Raw genomic sequence first — 27,967 nt, 5'->3', positions numbered from 1 at the left:
GGACACCTTTCTCAGAGGAGATTTCATTCTTTCAATTTCTTTGCATTGCAGCTGATAAATCTGGCTGGATGACTATCAGCATTGGATTTATGGGCTCTTTTACAAGTGTCTAACATTAAGCAATTCACTTCTGAACATTCAAACAGTGCCTTATCTAGTTTGTTCTGGCCCTTAGGGCAGGATGAACATCTTGCATATTGATAGTTAGAAAAAGAAAAAAAGAAAATATAAAATAATTAAAAAAGAGCTTTAATTTTCTTTCCTGTTAAAATTCATTGGTAGCCCAACATTTGTAAGGTCTTTCGGACCTATCCCTGAGATTCACCAGGGGCTGACTGGCAGGCAGTGCCCCCCTTTTATCTAATAAACTCCAGGGTAAAAAACCCACCCAAACATAATAATAATAATATTAATGAAGCGATGACCACGCTTCCCCCGGACGACAAGACACATATACTGTACATCTGTACACATGGCCGGCCCTGCGGGTGCTGTAGTGCATAGGCAGGTGGGGGGCTGCTCCCACCGCTCTCCCCTGGGCCTGGCCCGGCCCGGCCCGGCCCGGCCCCACCGCAGCCGTGACCTCCAGCAGTCCCTGCGCCGATGTCCCCAAGCCGCTGTCACTGCGGGGCGGCGGGGCCCAGCCCAGCAGTAGCTCCTCCTGCTGCGGGACCCTGCAGCGGGGCACCGGGGCTGAGAGGCTCAGTGCCGCTGGGCTGTGCCTGTTGCAGCTTCTTCTTGTTGATCTTCCTCTCCTTTGCCCGTCTGTTCTGGAACCAGATTTTCACCTGTCAGGAGCAAGGGAAAGAGGGCAATGAGTGGAGTGAGTCGCCAGGAACTTGTTCCTCCAAGAGAGAGCATTCCTGTCCCATATCCCAGCCTTCATACATCCTAGTCCCCTTGTATCCCAGCCTCTGTGCATACCAGCCCCCATACATCTCAGTCCCTGCACATCCTGGCCTCGAACACCCCGGCCACGCTTAGCAAGCATGGGGAGCATCACCCGAGGGACCGACCTGCCTCTCCGACAGCCCCAGGTTGGAGGCCAGCTCAGCTTTCCTCCTGATGGTGATGTAGCGGCTGTAGTGAAATTCCTTCTCCAGCTCCAAACGCTGGTGGTCAGTGTACACGACGCGGTACTTGTCTTTTGTCCTGGTTTTAACTGTGGAGAACAAGGCCGGGGTTGGGAAAGTCAAAGTCAAGGGGCCTGGGTGGAGTGTGGGTCTCTGTGGGTTCAGGGTGAGCAAGATTAGGCCTCCCCCAGTTGCTGCTCGACTCCCCCTGCCTGGGGCTTTACTGAGCTCAGAAGACAGAGGGGAGAGGAAGAAACCCTTTCTATAAGGGCAAGCCAGGAGTCAGCTTTTGGCCCTGGCTGCCAGCCCCAGCCCTGCAAGCATGCCTGTACGTTGCCCTTGGGACACTTTCATTGTGCACTTGCTGTTGGCTTTCAGTTTTGTTTTGCCTTCCCTATCGAGAACATATTTTTTACAAAGAGAAGGGGAAGGGGGGGAAAGGAAAGCCCCTTCAGGGCATGGTGGCTTCGTTTCTAAGCAAGAAACACCGTCCTAAGCGCGGACACCAGGGAGAGGACGTCGAGGACCTTCGGGGCCCAACCGGGCTCCGGTCCAGCCCCCCCAGCTTCTCCCCCTGCTGCCAGAGTCGAGGCAGCGGCTAAACCACCTTCTCCATGACCCTGGAAGCGTGATACGTAACTTCAGTGTTAAAAAAAAGAACGACTCAAAAATCCGAAAACCTAAACTCAACGAAATCAAAGGAAATCCAAAGAGAAATGCCAGCAAGCGGCCGGCGAGTGTGCATCGTCGCAGCCGCTGACCTCCTTTCTCCTGAGGGTTTCTTGTTTAACTGGTTGTGTCCCCGGCCCTGCCGTTCCCCGGGGAGCCGAGGCGGGGAGTTTCTGCCCTCAAGGTGCTTAATGGCTAGCAGGCTGACTTTGTTCAGGTAAACTCTCTGCAAACCACAACAAAAGCACCCTGTAAAGATACAAGCCTGATCAGAGAAAACTCCCCAGAGCCAGTGAATAGGGAACACAATCCCAAACAATGCAGGACAAGGAGATCTTATCAAAGAAAAACCCTTCTCAAAGCCTTAATGACAGCCACATTCTGTTTGAATTACCACTACTGAACAAATGGCGGCAGGCTCTTTCATCCCCCCAGCCCTGCGCATTAACATAAACACTGGCTCCAAAGACAGAATTTGAATGGAGACAAGGGATCGGCCACGACCGCACAAGCCCAAACTGTGGGAACACCACGGGCTGCTGTGGGAAGCGCGACGGGCCTGGGAGAGCTCCACCGCCATTGCCACTCGAGGAGTAGCCGGTGCCAGCGGCCGGCATCGGGACTCCGGGGTTTCCCCTGCGGCGCGGCGGTAGCGGGCGTGTCCGGGACCCCAACTCCGCACCTCCAGAGGAGCCCCAGCCCGATATGTCGTCCATCGGGCAAGGCAGGAGATGAGAGAAGAATGCCAGAAGTAGCCACCTTTTTTTTTTTTTTTCCCTTACCTGCCAATAGATAAGGAAGGGGAAAAAAAAATGATATAACCCCCAAATAAAAACAAACAAACAAAAAAGAATAAAGGAAAAAGAGGAGACAACGGCCGTGGAAGACCTATATCAAAGTTGGGGACAATGATCTCCCCTAGCAGGGCGGGGCAATAAAAGAGAGGGTCTGTGGGGTATTAACATCAAAAGGGAGCCCGTCCCGTCCTGGAAGCCGCGGCCGGCTTCCTGCGCTGGGGGCGCGGGGTACGCCCTCTCACCTCCCGTCCCCACCGTCGCGGGCTGGCTTGGCCTAGGGCACGACCCGCAGGGGTCGGCGGGCAGCCTCTGCCTTTCGGGACGCCTGGCCGTACGGAGACCTTAATGAAGGGCAGGCGCCCAGTGACTCAGAAACAAATGCGGAGCGACACCAGCAGATGATTTATATGACTATAATTGGTTATAAAAATCTTCTAAGTGGCTATAAGTGGACGAGCGGAGCAACGGGAGGAAGAATGAGTGTTTCCTCGGCATTCCAGGTCATTCCGCTCTGCTCCTGCCAGAACGCACCCCGGAACGCACCCCGAGGCACCGGCCCTTGGGGCCGGCAGCTGCTGCTCGCCGGCGGAGAACCCCTCCTGCCGCTACCTGCCCGGCGCCGCTCCGGGTCCCGACTCCGTAGTACGGGCAGGCTGTCTGAACAGCCTCGTAGCCTCCTCACTTCCAAGGACTGTCCCTTGGGCGGGTTTGTTTCTGGCTAATTTTCTCCCCGCCGCCGAGCTGCCCGGCGCACAAACAGCCGGCGGCGTACCAGGGGAGCAGTAGGTGGGACAGCCCCCCGCCCTCTCGCCTCCCCCCGGCCCGTGCTTACCCTGGCTGCTAAGCGGGGTCTGCGCCGGCTTCCTCATCCACTCGCAGAGGCCCCGGCGCTGCCCACTGGGGGACAGTGGCTCAGGGGCGGCGGCGTTGGCGGCGTTGAGAGGCTGCATGACCCCCGCAGAGCAGTGGGGCGCGGGGCCGGCATGGTGATGGGCGTGCGGGTGGTGGTGGTGGTGGTAGTCGGCGGGGCTGTAGGCCATGGCGGCGGTGGAGGACCCGCCGTTGAGGCCATGGACGGCGCCGGCGGCCGCCGGCGGCCCTTGCCCGTAGGCGCCCCAGTCATCGCGGAGTGGGGCGGCGTAGGGCGCAGGCCAGGCCGGGCCGGGGGACTGGGCGCTGTCGAGGTTGACATGGTAGCCGCCGTAGTCCGCGTACTGCGGGGCGCCCACGAAGTTCTGTGCCGCCAGGTTGAGTCCCCCCGAGTGTCGCACCGGTCCGGGGTACATGGGCCCGTCCTTCTCCAGGAGGTAGCTCACGTACATGCTGGCGGGGCCCCGGCGACGGCTCTCCGCATGCTGTTGCTGCTTGGGGCTCTGGCAACGGCGCGCCTGCCGCTTGAGGAAGGGCTGCCCGGGGCGGGGAGGGGGCAGGCGGAGGGGCCGCGGCCCCGCGCTGTGCTCCGCGCTCCGCGCTCCCGGCTCCCGGTCCGAATCCAATGGCCGGCAGCACTTACATGATTAACGATTGTTTACAAGGCTCTATTAGTAATGGCCCAGACACACCAAAGGCAGGTGACGTGGAGAGGCGCTGGGTATATAGCTACTACCCCTAAAAGACGATTTGCATTTAAAAAGATAAGGAGAGGGCAGCGACCTGATCACAGCTAAATATTCAAGCCTTTATTGTTTAAGAGCTTCCTCCTTCCATTGCAACCTGGTGCACTTTAACCTCCAATCAGAGGTTCAAAGGATGAAATCAAGAGACTTGCAAAAGACAGAGAGGGAGATCTAAAGGCGAGGGTGGGAATATGGGAGCCGTGTATCGCGGGCGATCTGTAGGCAGCACTTTAACCAGCTCTTCTCCATGCTTGAGGCTGGGGGAGAGAAGGGGCGGCGGCAGAGGGAATTTTTATTAAAAATCCACAAAGCCATTTTGTCGTGGTTGTTTTAAGCAACAAATCCTACCGCGACGGCCTGTTGCTATTTTCCAACGCGCTTCCCACCCGCTCCCACTCGGTCACGGGCGATGAAAGAGAGGTAAGAGGACAAATACCCCTTCGGAAGGCACTGCGTCCTTCCCCACGCGTGTGTGCTTGCTTTGCTTCGAGGTCAGGAGCTGTGCACCTTTCCTGTCCCAGCCTGGGCCTCGGGGACGGGGCGGGACGAAGGGTAGGGTTTTTAGGCCTTCACCTGAAACACCCGCTGCTCTCGTACCCCGCGCTGGAACGAGGTTGAAACATCTCTTCGCCCGCAGAGGCCTGGGTACTGAGCCAGGGCATATACTCCCGCCAAGGGGGAAACCATCCGACTCTTATCGGCGACTGTACCCTTCGCTGTCGACCCCGTGGGGAATCCGGCGACTTGTCTTTCTACTCACAGTCGCTCTTCCCTACCCCGGCGCTTTGGAAACCCTCTGGAAATGTCGTCCCTGTAAGGGCTGCTCCGGGGCAAGCGTCAGCCGGCTCCCCCGGCCCGGCCAGCCCTCTTTGAAGAGGCGACCCCCTCTCAGCTTCCCCCCGTCTCTTTTAAGCTTTAACTTTTCACCCTGAGCGGGGACAATACCAGACAACGCTTGCATATTCGCATCTGTTCCCATGACACAGGGAGGAAACCTTTCAGCAGTCGAGAAAAAAATGGATGGGGACGGGAGCGTCCGCTCGTTTTCCCGGCACGGTACGCCGGAGCAGAGCGGCAACGGCTGTCACCATCGGCTCTCCCGGGCACTTGGGGCGGGGTCTTGCCTGGGGTCCCCCACAGGCCCCGCGCTGTGACCAACCACTCGTGTTCGGGACTCCCGTGAGGAGATCCGGGTGGCCGTGTCTTAGGGTATTTTTGCCTCCTCCGTGAGCGGCTGTTATGCAGACCGAGGACTGTCCCTCCCCAAGTCACTGAAATGCGTTTTTGCAGCTAAGGGTGGATTTCATCCCTGTAGAGGCAGATGTCCCCAACTTCACTCCCTGAAAGTGTCCCTCTCCTTCCCTCATTACATTGTGTCCTTTGGTGCTGCTGAGTGTGGGTGTGCGGCGTAGATATGCTTTACCCGAGTGGGACTAATTCATCGATGTGTCTCAAAGTATCCAGGAAGGTCCCCTGTCACTGGCCTTGAGGGAACGAGGCTCTCAAGGAAGGAGCATCGCTCCCGCGGAAGAGATCACGGGCAGCCTCCTCGGAGCCGCTAGGCTGCGAGGAACGCGGTATTCCCACTCTGCCCACAGCCGGCAATGCTATGCCTGCGCCCACACCGTCACTTGTCTGTTGCAGGCTCTATCTGACGGCCGCAGTTGAGACCCTAAGGTAACGGCACTACAATAGCAGAGACGCAGGTACGCCTGCCAGCCGTCTTTTCTGGGGAGGATTTCTGTCCGTGTACCCATTCCGACCAGCACGCCTTGCCGGTGGGGTAACTGGGACAGGGAGTGAGGCTGGCAGCCCCCAGCAGTCTGTGCCACCGGAGACTGAAATGTAACTCTGGAAAAGGAACGCTGAGTCCCTTCAATGTAATCGCTTCTTCCGATAAGCACGACCCAGCCGATCTATTGCGGATGTGAATTTGATGATGCCATAAACGGAAAAAGGGGCTATTAAAATGACAAAATTCTGAATACGCTCTATTAAAAGGCACAAACTCCTGACAAACCCCGATGCAGCCCGATTTAATGTCTAAGTCTCAATCCACGAACCCCTAGCAGGCAGACGGCAGCGCTTTCGGGTGAGACTCGACGGCAGCCCGAGCTGACGGAGTTGGGGGCTGTCGGCTGCGGAAGTGGTTGAGAACCCCAGGGCTCCAGCGGAGGAACAGGACCGAGCTCTGAGGCAGTACCTAACTCTCAGAGAGCGCACCATTCCACTCTTTCCCGTCCCGGGCTTTGCCTTTCTCTGTCGGACAGTGACCCCAGCTGTACCGCGAGCGTGGGGAGGACTGACATGGGGAGGACAGGCCTTGCCAGTCGTGTGCCCACCCCAGGTGGGCTATGAGGTGGGGTCGACACCCGTGTTCCCCGCCGCTTCACAGCCACGGTCTGTTCCCGATCCGTAGAAGCTACCAGCCAGGCGTCTGGGATGGGGGAGGCTCATTCCCTGGACTCCCTTTTCTTAAAATAAGACGGATCCCGAGCCGTGCACATGCCAAGCCTGCGTGGCTGGGGGCTGCCGGGCTTCCTGTCATTGCGACTGCAGCAGAATTTGTCCCCACGCTCTCTCCTCAGCGATCGGGGCTTCCCGAAGGGATTGAGGAGGAGGTGCATCTCTGTTAGGTGGATTCTCTCCTTTTCTCCTTGAGGTCCTGGAAGGGGCGACCAAGGCGGGAAGTTTCCCGAGACAGTCTCGGCAGCTGCCCACTCCTCCTCTGCTTCCATCCCAGGGCTTTCCGCCGGCTGCCACGCAGCCCCCAGAGCGGATCGGGACCTCGAGATCGGACCCCGAGACCAGAGAGCAGGAGAAGCCCTAGCCTCTTCGGATTATTTCGGGGTTTACCTATTTCGTTAGATCTTGAGTGAGGAAATGCGACCCAGCGTTTCTGAAGTCGACAAGTGCCTGATCTGGAACACAGTTTAAAGGGAAATATTTCTAGAAAACATTTTCCTCCCTCCGTGCTGACCTCTGTATTCTCACCAAAGCGCCGTTTCACTTGGGGGGCCGGCCTGGGCAGAAGGCTTCCCGGCTTCCTCCTTCAGCCCCAGCCTTACTATCCGAGGGGATATGCCTACCCGGGGTGAATCAGATCAGCGGTATGATTGCGTGAGAAATGTTGGGGGCACGGCGCTGCTGCCCGCCCTGTTTGGTATCTTCTGCCGACTGGCCATGCTGCCTGCTGCCCGCTCTGCCTGCGCCGTTGCCCGTCGCCGGACGCCCGCAACCCGGGGAGGCGGAGGCTGGTGACCGGGTCTGGAGCGGACATCTCTCTTCAGAATCAGCGCTCATCGCCACCTCGGGCCCCGGGGTTGTGGCGGACTGGGGAGTAACGGGACGGTCAGCACACCCCAGGGACCCCCGTCTCGGTTCAGAGACTTCCCCGTAAGCCCCGGGAAAGGCCGGATGCCCCGTAAGCCCTCGTGACCTATCCGACGCTACCGCTCCCGTTTGCCGGGATCTTTGATGGGATGAGGATTCACCCCGCATCATTCGTGTTTATTTCTAATACCTTTCGAGTTTAAGTAATTTTTCTGACACTTAGGAAAAACTCGGGGTGAGGGGGAATCCTCCCTTCTTCACCACTTTAACGACACGGAACTGGGAGTTTTGTTTGCAAGGTCGAAGGAAAAAGAAGAAAAAGAAAAAACAAGGGGGAGGGGGAGAAGGGGGAGGGGGAAAAGGGAAAAAAAAAAAAAATCGAGTCTGTTGAAAGCCCTTTGGTGGCCGAGGAGAGAGAAGGAGGAATCGTGTGTTAGTCCGACCTGTGGAATTTATGACTCCCCCTAAGCACAGACATGATAAGGACTCAGAAAACATCTTGGATCTTTTCAAGCCGGCAGCCCCTGAGGCTTTGATGTAGATTACTTTGCAGAATAACCCAATACTTTTATCGTGGGGTTGATACTCTGCTTGTTTAAGCGCATGCCTCTCGGATCGGGTTAGATGCTAAACGTTCTCTCCCGAATGGATTCGCGTTGCTGGGAAGGGAGCAAAGACGAGGAAGTTGGGGGTGGCACCTTGTGCCGGGCTGGGCACCGCCGCTCTGCGAGCCCCGGCAGCCGACGCAGGCCGTCCGCACTGCCACGGCCACCCCCTGCCACCGCACATTGCTGTTGTCGGACCTCGTTTCGAATCACTCCGGCTCTCCGCCGGAAAACAAAGACGTAAGGAGAGAAGGAAGGAAAAAAAAACCAGATTATGCACCAGAGGCTTTGTGCAGCCACAGGCCGGTGCAGATGACCCCAGACGGTCGGGTCCAGTGGCCATACCCTTCTGGAGAGACTATCGTTGTGTCCAGGGGGAACTAGAGGCTTACCCCGTCTTGCTCTATGACCCTATTTCCGCGGGCTGGCCACTGGCCTGCTCCCATGGAATTCGCTGGTGCAGGGCGACCGAACCCCCCGGGGCAGCTCTGCTGGCCGGTGAAATACATGAAATACATCCTTGCCTGGAGATAGATATGTATATACATATGTATGTATACATTTATGTATGTGTATATATATATGTATGTATATATATATATATATATATATGTATGTATATATATATATATATAAAGAGTATGTATATACTTTTTAATAGCTAGAGCAAGAAAAGCTGCAGCAGTGCGCTCCGGGCCGTGGTGCCTGCCCCAACAGTCTGAGAAGCTCTTGTGCCTGGGCCCCGCTGGCGTATCCCTCCTCGAAGGGCCTGATCCGGTCACAGAGGCCGTGAGTCACCGGCGACGCGCATCCGAGGGGCGGCCCCGACGGCATGGTCCCAATGGGTGAGGGAGGTGGCGGGTCTGCTCCCGAGGAGGGAGCCCAGGGCCCGATGGATACCGGTCCGTCCGCTCCCTGAGGATATCGCCCTTCTCCCGTACGGACGCTCACCGGTGCACGCAGAGCTTCTGTTATCTTTCTCGAGGGGAATGTCCTCTGAGCTCACCAGCCACACTCTTTCGGCTTTGCAGCGGGAAAGACAGCCGGGACGCGCTGGGGAGCCCGAGGCAGGCGTGTCCCGTGGTCCCCAGCCCTTGTCCAGAGCCATGCCGCTCCCAGGGAAACTGCAAGTCAGGGTCCAGATGGCATAATAGTGCCACTAACGTGCATGTCGATTACCACGCCAAGCAAAACTTTGAATTCCAGCTGCAAAACGGCTTGCACATGTTTGCCAACAGTGAGCCCCTGAGCTATCCCCTCCCCAGCCCAGGGGCAATGTAAGGCCGATGTCCTTACTGCCTTCCTAGTTGATTCATTTCCTACATTTCCCAGCTTTGAAATGTAACCTTGTCATGGCAGTAATGCACGCCCCATGGCCGTGTCCTCCCATGTGTCTCATCAACGATAGTATTCCTGCTGATTTCTTTCCCCTGCTCCAGGGCCTTCCACGGTAAGATGGTGTGGGACTGCTGCCCCATAGCACCCCCTCCACCTGTGTTTCACAGTGGGCCCAATCCAGGAAACCTGTTCAGTCAGCAGAGGCGTGGGGTGACTCTAGCCTGCATAGACGGTTTGTTATTTGCAAGGTCGAAGGTTTCAAAGGCTGTAACTGTTCACATCCCTGCAGTGCTGTGGTGCTTTGTGGATAATATTTAGAGCTAGGCAATGTGGGAGGACAACACAGGCTGGTGCCAAGCATTTCTTTGGCCCGAAAGGGAGCAGCCTGAACCTCTCATATGGGACATTTCTTTATTCTTGGGCTGTAAGAAAGCAGAAGATTTATCTTCTTCCATGGGCAAACCTGTTACTACCTGAACAAGCAAAAACTCAGTTCTTTTGGCTCCAAGGAGAAAATGGTGCCTGACTGCTCTCCATCATCTCCCATCTGCCCCCAGCTATCTTCCCTTAGTTCTTGGAAGCACAGAGGAGTCTTATCTCTCTTTTTTTTTTTTTTTTTTTTTTTTTTTTTGGTGTGAAGAGAGGCCCCAAAAGAATTCAAAGGTAGGGCCAGGCCTGGATCTCAGGGCCAGACCCTTCACCTGTGGCTCACACTGCCATCCTCTGGCCAGTGGCATTGTGGCTCGGCTCCTGGGGATCAATCCTGACTCTGCCTCAATTTGTCTCTGCAGCCCTTCTGCACCTAGGACACTCCCAGCTACAGGAGGCTTTTCCAAAGGAGATCCTAGTCAACATCAGATAGAATCATGTAATTGTTTCCATTGGAAAAGACCTCTAAGGTAATTGAGTCTAACTATTGACCTAATACCGACATGGCCATTAAACAATGTCCCACAGTGCCATGTGCGTATATTTCTTGAACACCTCCAGGGACTGTGACTCCACCATCTCCCTGTGAATCCTGTTCCAATGCTTGTCAAGCCTTTCTGTGAAGAAATTTTTCCTAACACCCACCACCACACCTGACACAATTTGAAGCTACTAGATACTAAGGAGAACAGATGAACACCCACATCACTACACCCTTTCTGCTTGTTGTAGAGAGCAGTAGCATCTCCCCTCAGCCTCCTCTTCTCCAGAAGAGATAGGTAGTCCCTTCTCCAGGATAAATAGGGTGGAAACTAGATCTAGGTGCCTCCTTCTTTTCAGGATCTGAAACCTCCAACCCTCTTCTGAGATTGAGGATGTCATGACATTGGTAGGATTGGAGGGCTGCCATTAGAAGTGACTTCCAGTCTTTCTTCAGCTGAAAGATAGTGATACCTCTACAACATAGAGCATCAAGGGGGGTAACCCTGGTGCAGCTGAGAACAGGCTTCTCTGGACACACATGGGCAGCTACAACTAAGTGCCCAAGAGTAGTTGTGTGTAGTGATTGTGTGTAGGTGTCATATGGTGGAAGTAGTGTATCACTGTTAAGAGCTCCCATGGGTTTTCATCCAACTTAGCAGTCCAAACAAACCAAATCTCAGCCCAGTCTTCATGTTCTTCTGTGGAGGTGGCCTCTGTGGAAGTGGCCACCACTTCTCCACCTCTCTCCAGAGCACAGATCTTCAAAATTCCTTCTCAGCTGAGATCTGATCCAGACTGTACCACAAGGCACCTAGGTTTCTGCAAGGAGTGTTGCTCTATCAGTATTCCAGAAAAGCCTAAAACACTTTAATTGTGGCAGTAGCCTAAAATGCAGGATCCTCAACCCAAGTATCTCCATTGTTTATCTCCTCTCTGTGAAATATGTCAAGAAGCATGAATTTGGCCCAGGTCTCAGATAGCTTGGCTGAAAGAGACTCCTTCCCAACCATACCACAGTGTTGGGATGCTCACCAAGGGTGAGAAGGAGGCAGGTCAGATTCCACCTCTTTCTGAACTGATCTGTGGATTCCTCAACCACAGATCTGTGTGGGTCTCTTTTATTTTGCCTTTTAAACAAAAGCTGGTTCATTTTGCATGGCTTAATTAATAAACCATTGATGAGGGAGAGAAGGAGGCAGCCACTTACTAGAACAGCAGCTTATTTAGCCAGGAAGGAGTCCTGTGCCACTGAGTAATTGATCTAGTTCAATATCTGGGAGAAGGGAACTGAAGTCTGGTGTGCCCAGCTGTGTGGAGAATGCTCCAATACAGTTATCTTCAGTCTGCCTTGACTTTTGCACCCTCAAAATATCTTCCAGCAGACATGTGGACTCTTAAACAAAAAAGACAACCAACCAACAACCAAACCAACCAACCAACCCAAAACCAAAACCTCGCCTCCCCCCCAAAAGAAAATCAACCCCCTCCCCAACAACAGCAACAACAAAAACCAGCCCCAAAACAATGAAAACCAAAATTATCTGCAAATACCTCAAAACTATCTGCAAATATGATCTTGGATTTCCTCATAGAAGTGTGTCATTTGGAAAAGACCTTTAAGATCATTGAGTCCAGCTGTCAACCTGTGGCCACCATGGCTGTTAATTCTTGTTCCAAAGTGCCATGTCCACATACTTCTTGAACACCTCCAGAGACAGTGACCCCACCACCTCCCTGCACAACTTATTCCAATGCATGACCATCCCCCATCTTGTCCCCTTTCACAGATTCCACCATGAACATGTGGACTCAATGCCACTGCTAGCCTACATGACATGGTCATTTCTGCTATCCTTGTTCAACACACAATTACCTGCAGCATCTCCCAGAGGGGATCTCAGGGAACCCACCTCAGGTGTCCCAAACCAGAGGGTGAGATATATTGGAGAAGCACCTCTATTTTATCTTGAACTGGACAGGGAAGGGCCTCGTTATTTTTGGTGTCTGCTGCTTTCGGTGCATGGGCACAGCTGTTTAGGAGATACACTGAGGGAGGGCCTGGCTAGTTTTCACTGGTACCTGGCATATCCTATCAGTGCTACGAGGTTTTGGCTGTGGTTTCCTTTTGTCCAACACTCCCATCCCCACCCCTGCTCCCTTGGGGCTCCGGTAGCACTGGTCCAAACAAAGGAGCCGACCCAGGCCCTTCTGCTAAGCACCAGCCCTGCTCCTTGACCCCTCTCCGCCGCCTGTTCCCGCACTAGACTGCCGGACAGCTGGGGAAAGCCGCGGTCGCGGAGCTCCACCTAGTGCCAGCTCCGGCAATGGGACGGGGATGGCGGTCTCAGGGGACAATACTGTGAACATCACGGGGAGGTCTCCTTCCGACCGGGCTGCAGGCTCTGCGGTGTTCTTTGGCCGGGAAAAGGGAGAGAAATCAGAGCCAATTCCTCAACGCATCTTGTCTTCAAGTTTGGGTTGTCATGTATTTCCTTCTTGTTCTTTCTTTCTGTCACTACTAATAAGGAAAGTGCAGAGTCTTTTGCCATTCAGAACTTTGAAATGAACTCAAGCCCTTCTGTTCCCCTTTTTCCTGGTTTAATGATTACTGAATCTTCACCAGTTTCTGCCAAATGCATCTGGCTTAGACTAATGGCATCTCTGCTGGAGGTCTTCAAACGAACTTAAATCTCTCTGTTCATTGCAGGGGGAATTTGGAACTTTTCCCAGAGGACCTGCACTTGAAGGCACAGATTAGGGGTCTGGATATTAAGAAGAGAAATGTGAGCATTTTCCTTCAAAAATTATGAAACACTGGCTGTGGTCCTGCAGGAACCTGAAGAATGGACCAACTAAATTGCTGGGCTATGATAAATGGTGTTGGAAGTCCCTTAGGAAGGAAAAGTGCTCATAAAAGAGCACTGAAAATCTCCTGTAGCTTTATTCCATCCCTCTCTGCTGTGTGAAGAAGCAGATGCACAGTGCTTCATGTATCCAGCCTTTACAGGAGAGTCTTTCTTCCAATTGTATTTGCTCACTGAATGCCGTGTTGCCTGAGATGCTTCTCACATGTGCCTCGTGAGGAGCTTGTGTTAGCTTCAAGGTTCTCTATTTGCCTGTATATTCCTGAATCTCAGCTCACTAACAATGATGGAGCCAGATGACCTCTGTCCATTCCTTTTTTGATCTTGTGGAAAAACTTTTGACACAACTCCCTGACACGTTTTGAAGCACATGGGATTTCCATCTGCTCCTCTATGAGCCAAGTTCACATCGGCTCAGCTTTCAGGGCCAGATAGGCTTGGATGCACCCCCTTCAGTGTTATTCTCCTTTAATTCTGAAGGCTGAAAACTCCTGCCTTCACATGACCCTCAACTCCCACTTTCCAGCTGGTGCAGGCTATGTGTCAATGGTGCTGAGCAGTGCCATCACATTGACGAACATTTGAAACTGTGTTGTGAGTATGTTAAAAGTCATATATGTTTTCCATAAAATGCAACGTAAACATCTTATTTCTAGCTTTATATTTCCAAAATTATTCTTTGGCAGCTTATATACGATTTAGAAGATCAGTGATTCCTTGCTAATTCAACAACATTAACAAAAATACTGCTATATTACAGCATTAATTATTTTCAGGCAATGGTAGCAAAGAGCAGCTCTATTAAGGTGATAGCATATTTTGTCCAAACAGTTAATTAATCTGTAACACTTGCCACTGGAAAGCCTAACTACAGTTAACACCTTGTAAAATGTAAAAGAGAAGGAAACTATTAACCAGTATATTCTCCTCTTGGTTCAATATGGTGTAGACCAATGCATCCTCTAAGTCATTATGAAAGCTTCAATGACAGAGCCTCTATACTATTAGAATAAACCAAACCTTTATTAGAATAAACCAAACCAGGTTGGATGAGACCTTCAAGATCATCGTGTCCAACCCATCAACCAATCCAACCCACCCAAACAGCTAACCCATGGCACCAAGCACCCCATCAAACCCCATTAAGCCTCTGGTTATTGCCCTCAGAGTCTGGGACAAAGTTAAAGAGACATACTCTCATTTTATTGCAGAAGGGCTTATACAAGCAGGCTGATTTTTGGGAATGGTGATACTACACTCCCAAATTGCTATAGGAGATAAATTTTCCTAAAATGAAATACCTTGCTGTTAAAACATAGGATGTCCAAAGAATTGAATTAGCTATAACTCATTCCAAATGAGATTTCCAGTTGGACACTGCCACATGGATTTTCTAGACTGAGGAGGCAGAAATCATCTCCAAATATCATCCCTCCTGCCTGTTTTAGATGTTTATGTTAGATAGAAAGGATTCATTCACTGGCTTTCATCAGCCCATGCAGAATGCAGCTTGGATGACTGGAGACCACCTGAGGACCTAAATCTTGATGAGAAGAACTCACCGGAACTGGTCACCTATTAGGAGCTTTACAGCAATGGAGATGTTCACGATAAGAAAGTTACAATCACATTCATAATTCTTTGTAAAACAAGTATGATATTTTAAAGTTTGGATATTTAAAGTTGGCTACACCAATGGCCTTCTTTTGCAATGCTCACTGTCATCTGAGAGGCCTTGAACACAAGCCCTATGAGGAGAGGCTGAGGGAGCTGGGATTGTTTAGCCTGGAGAAGAGGAGGCTCAGGGGTGACCTAATTGCCCTCTACAACTACCTGAAGGGTGGTTGTGGCCAGGAAGGGGTTGGCCTCTTCTCCCAGGCAACCAGCACCAGAACAAGGGGACACAGTCTCAAGCTGCGCCAGGGGAGGTTTAGACTCGAGGTGAGGAGGAAGTTCTTCACCGAGCGAGTCTTTCGGCATTGGAACGGGCTGCCCAGGGAGGTGGTGGAGTCATCGACCCTGGAGGCGTTCAAGGGGAGAATGGACGTGGCACTTGGTGCCATGGTCTAGTCATGGGGTCTGTGTTGATAGGTTGGGCTCGATGATCCTTGAGGTCCTTTCCAACCTAAGTGATACTGTGATACTGTGATCTGGAGATAAAGATGAGAACAGCACTTCCAGAAATAACACAGTGCTTGTAAACATTGACTAAAAAAAGCCATGGATAGTCTTGTGTTTGCTTGCAACACGGTAAGAACAGTCTGAATGCATTGATTAGACACTATTTGCACAAACAAAACCTGGAAATGAGATATTAACTTGTAGAGAAACAGCCAAAAGACCATTGCTTCTGCCTTGAGATAGACATGTTTGCTAAGTTCTCCCCCTCTACTCAGCCCTGGTGAGACCCTACCTGGAGTACTGTGTCCAGTTCTGGAGCCCCTATTACAAGAGGGATGTGGAGGTGCTGGAACGTGTCCAGAGAAGGGCCACGAGGATGATCAGAGGGCTGGAGCACCTCTTCTATGAGGACAGACTGAAGGAGTTGGGGCTGTTCAGTCTGCAGAAGAGAAGGCTCCGAGGTGACCTAATTGTGGCCTTCCAGTATCTGAAAGGGGCCTACAGGAAGGCTGGGGAAGGACTTCTCAGGATCTCAGGTAGTGATAGGACTAGGGGGAATGGAATGAAGCTGGAGGTGGGGAGATTCAGGCTGGATGTGAGGAGGAGGTTCTTCACCATGAGAGTGGTGAAACCCTGGAATGGGTTGTCCAGGGAGGTGGTCGAGGCCCTGTCCCTGGAGGTGTTTAAGAGCAGGCTGGATGAGGCTCTGTCCAGCCTGATCTAGTGTGGGGTGTCCCTGCCCATGGCAGGGGGGTTGGAACTAGATGATCCTTGTGGTCCCTTCCAACCCTGAATGAAACTATGAAACTATGAAACTAAGTTCCATGAAACTAATTGTGTCTTCTCCTCAAAGTAACATAAACATGGACTGGTCCATAAGAGATGTGAATAGAGCAGCAGCTGGTTTCTCTTCTCAGTGGTGATACAAAAGATTTATGCTACACAGAGTTGATGAAAATACTGGCATCAAAATTAGAACCCAGATTACTTCTCAACCTGAGAGTCTTCATGATGGACCACCATCAAGGTTAGCAGAGAGTCCTCATCCTTGCTTACATGTGGTTTAGTTTTGATGCTGGAACTGTGCATAGAAGTATTTTCCTTAATATTCTGGTAAATCTAGAACAGAGAAGAAGAAATAAAATACATCTTCTGTTGTTACTTATTGTATTTGGGAAACTGCTTTTCTCGTTGTGAAGCAGAGAGTTGTAAGGAACATTCCACTTTCTCCTGAGCGAGAATCACGCTCTCATCTGCCCATTACTTCCCACTGACTCCAGAGGGAGTCCAGACAACTGCTTAAGTGAGATGGATCTTATCCAGCCAAAAAGAGCCTGGTCGAGGAAAGGCACTGAACTGCAAAGGAAGATTTTTCTCCCAGATACAGTGCTTTGAAGTTGCTCATCAATTTGTCTCTATGCTTGGCAGCTTCTGCCAGGATAAGAATTTGCAGAGTCTTATGGCTGCAAAGACAAGAATCATTCATTTATCCCCACATTCCAAAAGGCTTGCAAAGAAACTTTACTGGGAAATACTGTCTAGCCCAGAGTAGATACCCAGTAGGACTTGATAGGAGTTGCTTGTCCACTTTGAGGAAGAGATCGCAGTCTGGTAAGGATGGAATATGACTTCCTCACATCCTGTTTATTATTTTGACCTTTAAGAATGACATACAGCCTTCCATCTGTGAGGACATGGCAGCATGTACTTATGGAGGCCCTTTTAGTGTTCCCTGGCAGATAGTCCAGGCTCAGCTCTCCTCACCTGGCAGCAGCATGACCAAAGGAAACTGCAGTGGCTCCTGCACAAGGGAAACTTGTTCTCAAAGCACAAACAGAGATTTCAGCCTTTCAGAGGCACGGTGTAGGCAGTGGGAGAAATGAAATCCTCACCAGGGAGGTTAGGATTCCTCCTGATATCATAAGAAATTTCCCCAAATCCTTACATACATCCATGGGCAATGTATTCATAGCACAGTGGTGTACTTGAAAAAAACAGAACACTGTTTCTCAGCTCATTGTGATCTATGGGGCTACACATAAAAAACACCCCAAACCAAACCAAACCAAACCCAAAACCCAATCCACAAACCCAAACCATTTTTCTTCTTTTTGTGTTTACTTACTGCTCCTTCTGCCTCAGCCAACTGACAGGTGAGAGAGGAAACCAGCCAAGCAAAAGAGGGTCTTTTTCTGGAGTCAAGGGCCCAACAAGACTGCATCACACGATAGCTGCAGGAGAAAAAAGATGCTTAAAGAGGTGTGAAAACATATTAGCTGTCAGGCTCTCTGTAAGTGACTACATAGAAATGTGTAATTTGGATGAGAATCAGTCTGTAATCTGAGAACAAGAAGTTGCCTATGAAAGGAAAGCACATTTAAGTATAGACAACAAATTAGTCCTTTCAAACACACTTAACCTTTAGCATTGATTATTTCTGCTTTAGGACAAAAAAACTTACATAGGACAAGTGAAGGGTCCTGCATCTGAGGGGAAGTATAAACTGGCACCAGTACAGGTTAGGGGCTGCCCTGCTGGAAAGCAGCTCCATAGAGAAAGACCTTGGAGTCTTAGTGGGCAGCAAGTTCTCTATGGGACAACAATGTGCCCTTGTGGCCAAGAGAGCCAATGGTATCCTGGAGTGCATTAAGAAAAGCATATCCAGCAGGCCTAGGGAGGTTCTTCTCCCCTTCTACTCTGCCCTGGTGAGACCACACCTGGAATACTGTGTCCAGTTTTGGGCTCCCCAGTTCAAGAGAGACAGAGACCTGCTGCAGAGAATCCAACAGAGAGCCATGAAGGTGATTAGGGGACTTGAGCATCTCCCCTATGAAGAGAGACTGAGAGCCCTGGGGCTGTTTAGTCTTGAGAAGAGAAGACTGAAAGTGGATCTCATCAATGTGTATAAATATTTGAGGGGTGGGTGTCAAGTGGAGGGAGCCAGGCTCTTTTCAGTGGTGCGCAGTAATAAGATGAGAAACAATGGGTACAAGCTTGAACACAGAAGATTCACCTCAACCTGAGGAGAAACTTCTTTACAGTGAGTGTGACAGAGAACTGGAACAGACTGCCCAGAGATGTTGTGGAATCTCCTTCTCTGGAGACCTTCAAAACCCACCTGGAGGCATTCCTGTGTGGACTACCCTAAGTGATCCTACTTTGGCAGGGGGGTTGAACTCGATCTCTGGAGGCCCCTTCCAACCTCTAATGTACTGTGATACTGTGATAAGCAACCTTTTTCAGAGTTAGAAGAGCATCTCTTTTCTTTTGGAGCAAAGTGCAGTGTACAAAAAAATAGAAGGTAATGCAAACAGTGACCTGGAAACAATAAATTCTCATGCTGCACATCACTCAGCAAATACACTTACACCTCTTTTGTAGCATAATATGGTGGGTCCATTTTAAATCCACTTTGTATTAATTTGTAAAAGTTTGTATCAACCTGAATGCCAGGGTAGGGATTTACACCTGTGGGAAATATTGGAGAGTACATGTTAATTCAGAAGTTGCTAACAACAAGCAGCACACTCTTGCTGTGTTACAGAACATACCCAAAGAGAATATTTCCCATAGTAGTATTCCATAAGACCAGACATCACTCTTCATTGTGTATGTCCTCTCAAATAAGCTTTCAGGAGCCATCCATTTAACTGGTAAACGAGCCTGTACAGATAAGAAAGGAGGCCAGGTCATGCTCTACATGACTCACTGTAGCTCTCACTGCTTGAATGGGATCAATTCATGTTTGCTGAATAAAAAGCTGGGCCTCTCTTAGTAGCCCCTTAAATTTTTCCTTAAAGAGAGAAATAGGAGCTTCTAAGGAAGCAGTTAATCTAATTCACTTTAGATGATTATTTAAGAAGGAGATGAGCTTTCTTCCCTTCTCTGACTTCCAGAATGAGTAGCTCAGATGGACACATCTGCTCTCCCATTCTTCATGCAGCAGGAAGACCTGGTAGATGCTACTGGCCCTATACTATTGTTGTCCATAACAGTAAACAATTCCCAGCACTTCCCATTGATGGATTTCAGTGTACCTTAGAAAAGACATAGGTACCTTCGCCTTTACAGTACTAGCTTAATCAGGTTAACTATAAGCTAAGAATCTGAATTTGCTAAAGGCTCAGAAAAAGTGAGATTTCTGCACTATTTTTCTGGGTCTCTATAAACCTAACAAGGAATCTGAAAATGAAAAACTTTGATTTCTTGGTTTCTTATTCTTACCATGGTGTCAAAAAAAAGAGTGCACTCAGGAACTTACATTGCCCCTGACAACATAGTTGGAGTCATTTACTACATCTCTGGCAAGGCCAAAGTCACATATTTTCACCACTTTTCCATGGGTCACCAGTATATTCCGGGCAGCGAGGTCTCTGTGAATGCACTTAGAAGGAAAAGAAGGGTTAATGATCTGCAGCACTCGGTATCAGAGGGAGGTAAGTCTCCTGACTCACTTATAGCTCTCTGAATTTCTTCCTCTTTTCACATAGTTTGGAGAGTGAGCAGGCTGGACTGTCTGTCCCTGGTTGCTTATGGCAAGGAACAGGGCTAAAGCAGGCAGAAGTGCGCAGCCACTTCTTCCTCAGGGCCATATATAATATGGTAGTCCAGTCCTTGCCATGAAGGAGGTACAGTACAAACCTGCCACTGTGTGGCTCTGTTCTTCAGCCTGCCTTTTACAGACTGATGTATTTTTGCCATCTTTTCTATTGAAACAGTTTGCTACCCTTCACCATACCGATTTGGACTCCAGAAACTCCATTCCTTTGGCAACTTGATAAGAGAAAAAAAGAAGGTCTTCAAATGTGAGCACATTGAAATCCTCTTCTTCGTCCAGCTGTCTGCTTGCATGTTTAATTGTATCTGTAAAAAAACAATGGAGTGTGAGTTTTCCATGGGCTTCCTTACTCTCTGGTCAATACTACTCCCTGTTATAAGGATTTTCATGCGCTCCAAACAATAACAACATCTCAAAGAGCATTCTTTTACATCCTTTTCTTGGATACACAATAAAGGAAAGGGTATTTTCATACTCAAATACTGTATGTACCATGACCAGAAGCATCAGCCTCTGGTCTTAAGTGTTGTAGAATCCTTCTCCATCAAAATTTCTTCAAGGAGGGAAGAGACACATATCATAGAGATGTGCCTCCTGTGTGACTGAATCTAGTTTGGCTAGATAATAATACAGTATCACAGTATCACAGTATCACAGTATCACTAACTTTGGAAGAGACTTCGAGGATCATCGAGTCCAACTTATAAACACAGACCCCATGACTAGACCATGGCACCAAGTGCCACATCCAATCTCCTCTTGAATGCCTCCAGGGACAGTAAATACAATAATAACAGAATTACTAGAGATAAAAGCAATTGAAAGTCTTACCTTCCTCACAATACAGCACAATCCCATTTGGTTCAGATGTTACATTCATATTTTGACTTCTTTGTGTAATTTCAAATTCACCTTCTCTGCACAGAGTTGTATTCACATCATACTGCAAGGGAGTTCCCTTCCTGGAGTGGGTGACATGTTTTCAGAGGTTAGAAGGAGTGGATCACATAATCTACGCATAAATTGTTTTGCAGCTTAAAAGGCATGATAATTGTTGCTATTAAAAATCTGGGCACAGACATGAGCTTGCCTCAAAACTGGAAAGAAAAACAAGGGATTGCTTGTCTTTGCAGTCCAGGGAGAAGTCCATCATAAGGAGACTCAAATCTCAGCTCCTCCCAAAGCACTTCTTATTAAAATACGTGAGGGCACGTTATCAAGAATTCAATAACTTCACCAATTTACAGCACAGCTGACAACACAACTTAAAAGAGACAGCAGCTGTGCCAAATATTAAGGTGTTTCTGAATGTTTTACCTGGAATTTTGGTCCAAATGGATATTGTGGTAAAAACTGAAATTGTGCTGTTTAAAAATATCTGTCAGTGTCCAGTGAAACTTTTCTCTCTTGCTCCTTAAGTAGTTCAGAAGGTCACCATAGCAACAGTACTCAAATATCAAGTAGATTGGTCCTGAAATAGTTGGAAATGTAAATGCATCTTGCCATTTATAGCACACTCCCCATTAAAGCCTTAGTGATGTCTCATCTTTTCCCAGGACTAATCTGTATGAAACACCCCAAATATCTTCCCTCCCAGATAGATAACTGGTAGTGTTGGGCATGTTTACTGATGGCAGTTACTGACTGGAATACTCCTTTGGAAAGTTTGTCTTGCTGATTTTTCCCTGCTGTGCATTTCCCAGGGGATACTGCAAATCCCTATAAAGGCAGAAATGTTCTTCCCCACGCCATATGGCACTGGGGAGAGCAGCACAGGCTACAAAGATGCAACATATTGTCTAAACCATACACTATTCAAGCAAAAGATGCCCTTTGCTAATTATCTTGATGGCGGAATGGTTTCATTTGACCTATTCCCTTTCATTTATCTAGACTCCCTTTATGCTCTAGAAAAATCCTTTTGTTTTCACAAAGGTCACCTGAAACCCAAGTGTGTTTGCTGGGAGGACCTAAAGGAGGGAGACTTTGCAAGGGAATGTGTTTGAATGGAGCAATGGTCAGGACACTTTCTCAAGAATGAATAATATCTTGAATTCCCAGCCAGGCAGGTGTGCAGAACAGCCATGACAAGCCAGCAGGAACAGAGAAAATGGACCAGGGAGACCTCTGTCTAGATGTTAGGAAGAAATTCTTCATAGAAAGAGTGTTTGGCCATTGGAATGGGCTGTCCAGGGAGGTGGTGGAGTCACCATCACTGGAAGTGTTTAGGAAGAGACTGGATGGGGCACTTGGTGCCATGGTTTAGTTGATTAGATGATGTTGGATGGTAAGTTGGACTTGATCTCAAAGGTCTCTTCCAACCTGGTTAATTCTATTCTATTCTATTCTATTCTATTCTATTCTATTCTATGCTATGCTATGCTATGCTATGCTATGCTATGCTATGCTATGCTATGCTATGCTATGCTATGCTATGCTATGCTATGCTATGCTATGCTATTCTGTCACATATCACCCCTGCAAAGTCTTACACTGGCTTCACCAACTTCTGCCTCAGAAAGACTGACTATGAATTTGTGGATATTTGTGCCAGAAAGCCCCTGTCAAACAAGGTAGGGTACACTATGAAAAGTCTGTAAAGTCTTTCAGAGGATGGATGTGAAGGTTTTGAGAGCTATATAAATGCTTCTGAACATGTGACTTATTGTAAGGCTCAAAATATCCCTGACCTACCCAGTCAGACCAAGATGGTATTCCCTGCAGCTCTCCTGCCTACACCATCACCTCTTGCCAAATTTTCCAGAAGGCAGTGGCAGCCTGTGTAGTTTTAAATCTGCTAAGGCCACCGCCACCTAACTGTTGCTTTCTTCTTATGCCTCAAATATCTTTGCATGACAGTATTCCTGTTGATGGGGAATCCAGAGTTAACTTCTATTTAGCCTTGCTGATGTCATAAAGATCTGGCAGAAAATCTGTCAAGTTTTTCAGTGGCAGATGTTATTACTCATGATTCGGACAAAACACTGGGTAAACCTCTTCCCTGTTCCTGGAGCCATCTGCTCTTCAGTCTCCTCATCTGCTCCTATTCACTGATGGAGTAGCCAGAGGGGGAGCTCTTGGGACAGGAATATCCATGTACATTGATTCAGTGGTAACAAATTAGTGATAATATCCTGCCACTTTCATCTTAGATCACCTTTGTTTAGTTCTTTCTGTCTTGCTGTCTCTCTTTTCATTATCTGCTTCTATCCTCATCTTTCTTCATCCCTCTCCTGCTCTTTTACTGTTAATTTTCTTTGCTGTCTAGCCTTTGGTATTTGTTCCATTTCTTTCCAGAACGTCACTGTTTGGTGAGCAACATGATTAGGGAAAAAATATAAAGAAGAAGAAGAAAGCTTTTTAATGTGAACAGAATCATGTGGATAAAAAATTACTCTACATTCAGGAATTTTTTCCTTTTTACTTAATCTCATGCTGCGCCAGGGGAGGTTTAGGCTGGGTGTTAGGAAGAAATTCTTCATAGAGAGAGTGATTGCCCATTGGAATGGGCTGCCCAGGGAGGTGGTGGAATTGCCATCACTGGAAGTGTTTAGGAAGAGACTGGATGGGGTGCTTGGTGCCATGGTTTAGTTGATTAGATAGTGCTGGATGATAGGTTGGACATGATGATCTCAAAGGTCTCTTCCAACCTATTCTATTCTATTCTATTCTATTCTATTCTATTCTATTCTATTCTATTCTATTCTATTCTATTCTATTCTATTCTATTCTATTCTATTCTATCCTATCCTATCCTATCCTATCCTATCCTATCCTATCCTATTCTATTCTCACTTAATAAAGTGGCCCACGTCAGTGCCGTCACCGCTGTGATAGGAAAACCTCTTCTGTGGAAGGGCTGCTGCACCACTTCATGCAAGTACAATTAGAAAGGACCCATTTTTTGTACACATGTATGGCCTTAACTTTACTTTCAGTTCATCTTCATTCTATTTTGGCCAGTGTAGAACAGTAAAATCAATTGGGCAAAGACAGGATTTAGGGGTGAAGGAAAGACTATCAGCATTAGTAATAAATGATTAATTATGGCTTGGATGTTTTTAATACTGCTTTCATTGATCCTTTTTGTTTGGTTTGGTTTTGTTTTTTTTCTTTTAATACTTCTTTTCTGTTTAGTAGACCTCATTGGTCTGGAAGTTTTCATTGGCACCTTTCCACAAGTTACCTGAGACAGTGCAAGCTCCTAGTAGGTTCACAATATTTTCGTGGCTTCCAATATGAGTCATCATTTTCAGCTCAGACATTAGAGCATCCTTTTCTGAAGCATCAGGTTTTTCTGTAAAAATAATAACACAGATTTGGAAATCTCCAGCAGAGAAATAAAAGAAAAATGTAGATGGTTGTGATGCTTTGTCTCATGCAACTGGGCCAGGCAGCCAAGAGGGCAAATGGCATCCTGGCCTGCATTAAGAACAGTGTGGCCAGCAGGAGCAGGGAGGTCATTCTGCCCCTGTACACTGCACTGGTTAGGCCACACTTTGAGTACTGTGTCCAGTTCTGGGCCCCTCAGTTTAGGAAGGATGTTGACTTGCTGGAACGAGTCCAGAGAAGGACATCAAAGTTGGTGAGGGGTTTGGAACACTAGCCCTATGAGGAGAGGCTGGGGGAGCTGGGCCTGCTTAGCCTGGAGAGAAGGAGACTCAGGGGTGACCTTATTGCTCTCTACAACTACCTGAAGGGGGGTTGTAGACAGGCAGAGGTTGGTCTCTTCTCCCAGGCAGCCAGCACCAAAACAAGAGGACACAGTCTCAGGCTGCGCCAGGGGAGGTTCAGGCTGGAGGTCAGGAGGAAGTTTTACACAGAGAGAGTGATTGCCCATTGGAATGGGCTGCCCGGGGAGGTGGTGGAATTGCCATCACTGGAGGTGTTCAGGGGGAGACTTGACAGGGTGCTTGGTTGCATGGTTTAGTTGATTAGGTGGTGTTGGATGATAGGTTGGACACGATGATCTTGAAGGTCTCTTCCAACCTGGTCTGGTCTGGTCTGGTCTGGTCTATTCTATTCTATTCTATTCTATTCTATTCTATTCTATTCTATTCTAATTTCAAATTCATTGAACTGACAGCACGTTTGGGAACATTTAAAGAATCATTGTATAGTGGGGAAAGATTTAGCCAGAAGTGGAAAGAAAATATGTGTGAGTGTATCATTAGAATGATTGGAAAAGCACCCATAAAATGTTAATAGTTGTCATCCTTGGGCTGACAAGGAATGACAGCAGTGTATTAAGGTGTTCACATTACTTCCAACACTGTTTCTGCTCTGGAGCTGCCAGAACACATCACTGCTTGTGAAGGGCATCTATAATTTATTGTACCTTTTAGCATTTTGACTGCAACCTGGACTGAATCTCCTTCATTTCTGATTCCATAAGCTGTTGCATTCACCACCTTCCCAAAAGCCCCAGAACCAAGGACCTGTCCTACAAGAGACAACATGGTAATAATATTTGCAGCTGGTACAGCACGGGCTACTACTCTAACACTGTGAATTGACTTGTGGACTGCTCACCAAATTCCAGGTTTTCCCTGGGAAATTCCCATTTGAGGTCATATTCAAATTCTCGAAAATCAATGTAGATGTAGTTGTTATCCAACGGCCCTACCATCCGTATCATTTGCAACTGGCTTTCATACCTAAATTGCTTTGGAGTTAAACAAAAGGAAAAGAAATAAAAAAGAAAGGAAAAGAAATAAAAAAGGTGGAATAAGTCTTAGAGAAGAAGAATTAGCCTGGTAGAAACAAATGGAAAAAAATTAGGGAAAGGAAAGGGGAAAGGGAAGGGAAGGGAAGGGAAGGGAAGGGAAGGGAAGGGAAGGGAAGGGAAGGGAAGGGAAGGGAAGGGAAGGGAAGGGAAGGGAAGGGAAGGGAAGGGAAGGGAAGGGAAGGGAAGGGAAGGGAAGGGAAGGGAAGGGAAGGGAAGGGAAGGGAAGGGAAGGGAAGGGAAGGGAAGGGAAGGGAAAGGAAGGGAAGGGAAGGGGACAGGTGTTTATGTTTGCTTGTACCTTTTTGTACTTCTGAAAAATGAACAGAAACAAAAAACCCATCAATAGGAGCAAAAATCCAACAGTGACATAGAAAGCAGCATTGTCCGGAGGGGAGGAAACAGCTCCTGCAACTTTAAGAGATACATATTACTACCCACTGAATTAGTGCTTGTTTGTACAGCTAACGATGCAAGGAGAAACTGTGGTGGCTTGGTCAGTTCTGCCAGACTGCAGCCCTTTCATGCCTGAGCCTTCTCTACACAGGAAATCAGATGGAGCCACATGCAAAGCATGATGCTGGGCAGGAAATATTAAGTGCTGGGCAATTCTGTCATCAGTTTTCATTACAAAAACATATAATAAACCTAAGTTCACAGAGATGTTGTGTGATCCAGATTTCATGAGCACAAACAGGAGCAAGCAATTCCCCCTCCAATCACTTCTCAGACCTCTTTCTCCTGATGCCTTCCTCCAGACAGTGTATGTTGGGTACCAGAGCACCTGTTATTGGTGGGTGGATGGTACACAACCGGCTTGGAGCATTGCTCTGCTGCTCAGCCAGGACCTCTCTTAACAAGTCAAGCCCAAGGTGCTGGTGGTTCAGGAAGTGTTACATGAGACCTGTCCTCATATTCCTAAAGGCATAAATATGAAGCATATAATCTACTGTGATTTCAACATAAATGCTCAAACTCTATCAGTGGTCACACCTTTTGTCAGCTGTAGCCAAGAGCACCAAAGAGCTTGTTTGTCCATGACAAAGGAAAACTCTGTGCTGCAGATATCTGGGTGCTTCAAAACTCTGCCCAGATGCCACAGCATGTTCTCTGTAAGTGAAATGTTTTGTCCTACAGCATGGATGTGATGCTATGAGTATAAATGCCATCATATTGATTTTCTTGCTCAACAAGGAAAGAATCTCTCATGTCCTCTACAAGATGAGAGACTGTATGGTGGTTCACAGCCAGGGCTTAGCTTTCTGCCACTTGCCTACAGCAGTTTAAGAAGGTCACTTCTCTGGTACTTGCTTCTGCTACCCAGACAAGGAGTGTACCTTGAGTGGGTCTCTTTGCTCAGTCATGCTCAAACTCGGGCATGAAATGACCTCCAATGGGGCGGGCAGAGCAACCACGGGCTCTGCAATGACCTTTAGGAGAGGAACAAAAACCAATGCCTGCCACCAGCTACCAAAATGGCTTCAGCTCTTTGCCAAGCTGCTGCCTCCAAGTTTCAGGTAGGGATTACCAAGAGGGTATGAAAAAGCAGACCCTAACATAGCCATGGCTCCACCTTGCACCTCCTATTCATGTGATATTTTTGCTCATTTTAATGTGAGAGGCCTCTTCTTTGGGACCAAAGGAAAGACACATCTCCCCCTCACCTTTCACCAGACTGCATACACACAGTGCTTGTGTTTTACTTGCAGTTTCTTTGAATAGTCAGCCATTTAGGCAAATGAAAACCACTGTAAATCCTACCATGTCATCTTTGATTGAGAAAACTTGTGCTAAAGAACTGGCTTATGGTACCTGACAGGTTAATGAACCTTTTTTCACAGGCTGAACCAGCAGAATTTTTTGCACAGCACTCAACAGAGAACGTTGTTGTTGTGTCTTGTAAATCTAAAGTGCTGTTTGAAATCCATGACCCCAGGGATCTCCTCTCTGGCACGAAGTTGTGAATCCCTTCAGTGATTTCTTCTGTACAGCTGTAAAAGAAAGCAGACCAGTTCTAATGTTTGGTTCATGGTGACATTTTCCAGGGAAGAAGGTGAGATGCTTCAACACATGGCTTACGTATGTTTTGTAAGAGAGGGAAGGAGGGAGGGATAGATGGGCTTGGTTGTTTCTTTTTGTTTGCTTGTTTTTGCTGTTGTTGGGTTTTGTTTGTTCGGGTTTTTATTAGTTTTGGGTTTGGGTTTTGGCTTTGGCTTTGTTGTTTTTTTTCCTGTTAGAGTGAGGATCCCTACTTTGTAAACTAGACACTCTCATTCTCTGCCACTGTTCTAGCAGGACACCTGAACCCCCTGACCTTCCGGACATCCACCAATTTCATGGCTGAAACGACCTTCTG

The 27,967-nt window shown here is 48.5% G+C and overlaps 2 protein-coding genes across 2 annotated transcripts in view; both read right to left on the bottom strand.

Annotated features, from left to right (window-relative positions):
* Positions 1 to 228: 228 nt before the first annotated feature.
* CDX2 (caudal type homeobox 2) lies at positions 229 to 4,096 on the bottom strand. Its single transcript, XM_068143484.1, has 3 exons — positions 3,372 to 4,096; positions 1,017 to 1,162; positions 229 to 788 (listed from the first exon to the last, which is right to left on the bottom strand). The coding sequence occupies exons 1-3, from the start codon at positions 3,859 to 3,861 to the stop codon at positions 621 to 623; spliced, it is 804 nt and encodes a 267-aa protein (XP_067999585.1). The 5' UTR covers positions 3,862 to 4,096; the 3' UTR covers positions 229 to 620.
* Positions 4,097 to 15,806: 11,710 nt separating this feature from the next.
* FLT3 (fms related receptor tyrosine kinase 3) overlaps positions 15,807 to 27,967 on the bottom strand; it is a 47,444-nt gene continuing 35,283 nt past the window's right edge. The window contains exons 12-24 of the mRNA XM_068143471.1: positions 27,424 to 27,602; positions 25,913 to 26,025; positions 25,419 to 25,551; positions 25,225 to 25,329; positions 24,073 to 24,183; positions 21,204 to 21,357; positions 20,718 to 20,848; positions 20,067 to 20,191; positions 19,590 to 19,712; positions 18,880 to 18,991; positions 18,697 to 18,796; positions 17,454 to 17,559; positions 15,807 to 16,447 (exon numbers count right to left, since the gene is read on the bottom strand). Coding sequence (XP_067999572.1) covers positions 16,313 to 16,447; positions 17,454 to 17,559; positions 18,697 to 18,796; positions 18,880 to 18,991; positions 19,590 to 19,712; positions 20,067 to 20,191; positions 20,718 to 20,848; positions 21,204 to 21,357; positions 24,073 to 24,183; positions 25,225 to 25,329; positions 25,419 to 25,551; positions 25,913 to 26,025; positions 27,424 to 27,602 — 1,627 coding nt within the window. The 3' untranslated portion in view covers positions 15,807 to 16,312. The remainder of the gene's footprint in view (positions 16,448 to 17,453; positions 17,560 to 18,696; positions 18,797 to 18,879; positions 18,992 to 19,589; positions 19,713 to 20,066; positions 20,192 to 20,717; positions 20,849 to 21,203; positions 21,358 to 24,072; positions 24,184 to 25,224; positions 25,330 to 25,418; positions 25,552 to 25,912; positions 26,026 to 27,423; positions 27,603 to 27,967) is intronic.

The sequence above is a fragment of the Melanerpes formicivorus genome, unplaced genomic scaffold (genome assembly GCF_026170545.1).
Source record: "Melanerpes formicivorus ecotype bairdi unplaced genomic scaffold, bMelFor1.0.p_v2 SCAF_1, whole genome shotgun sequence".
Lineage (NCBI taxonomy): Eukaryota > Metazoa > Chordata > Aves > Piciformes > Picidae > Melanerpes > Melanerpes formicivorus.
This window is presented reverse-complemented; position numbering and strand designations above follow the sequence as displayed.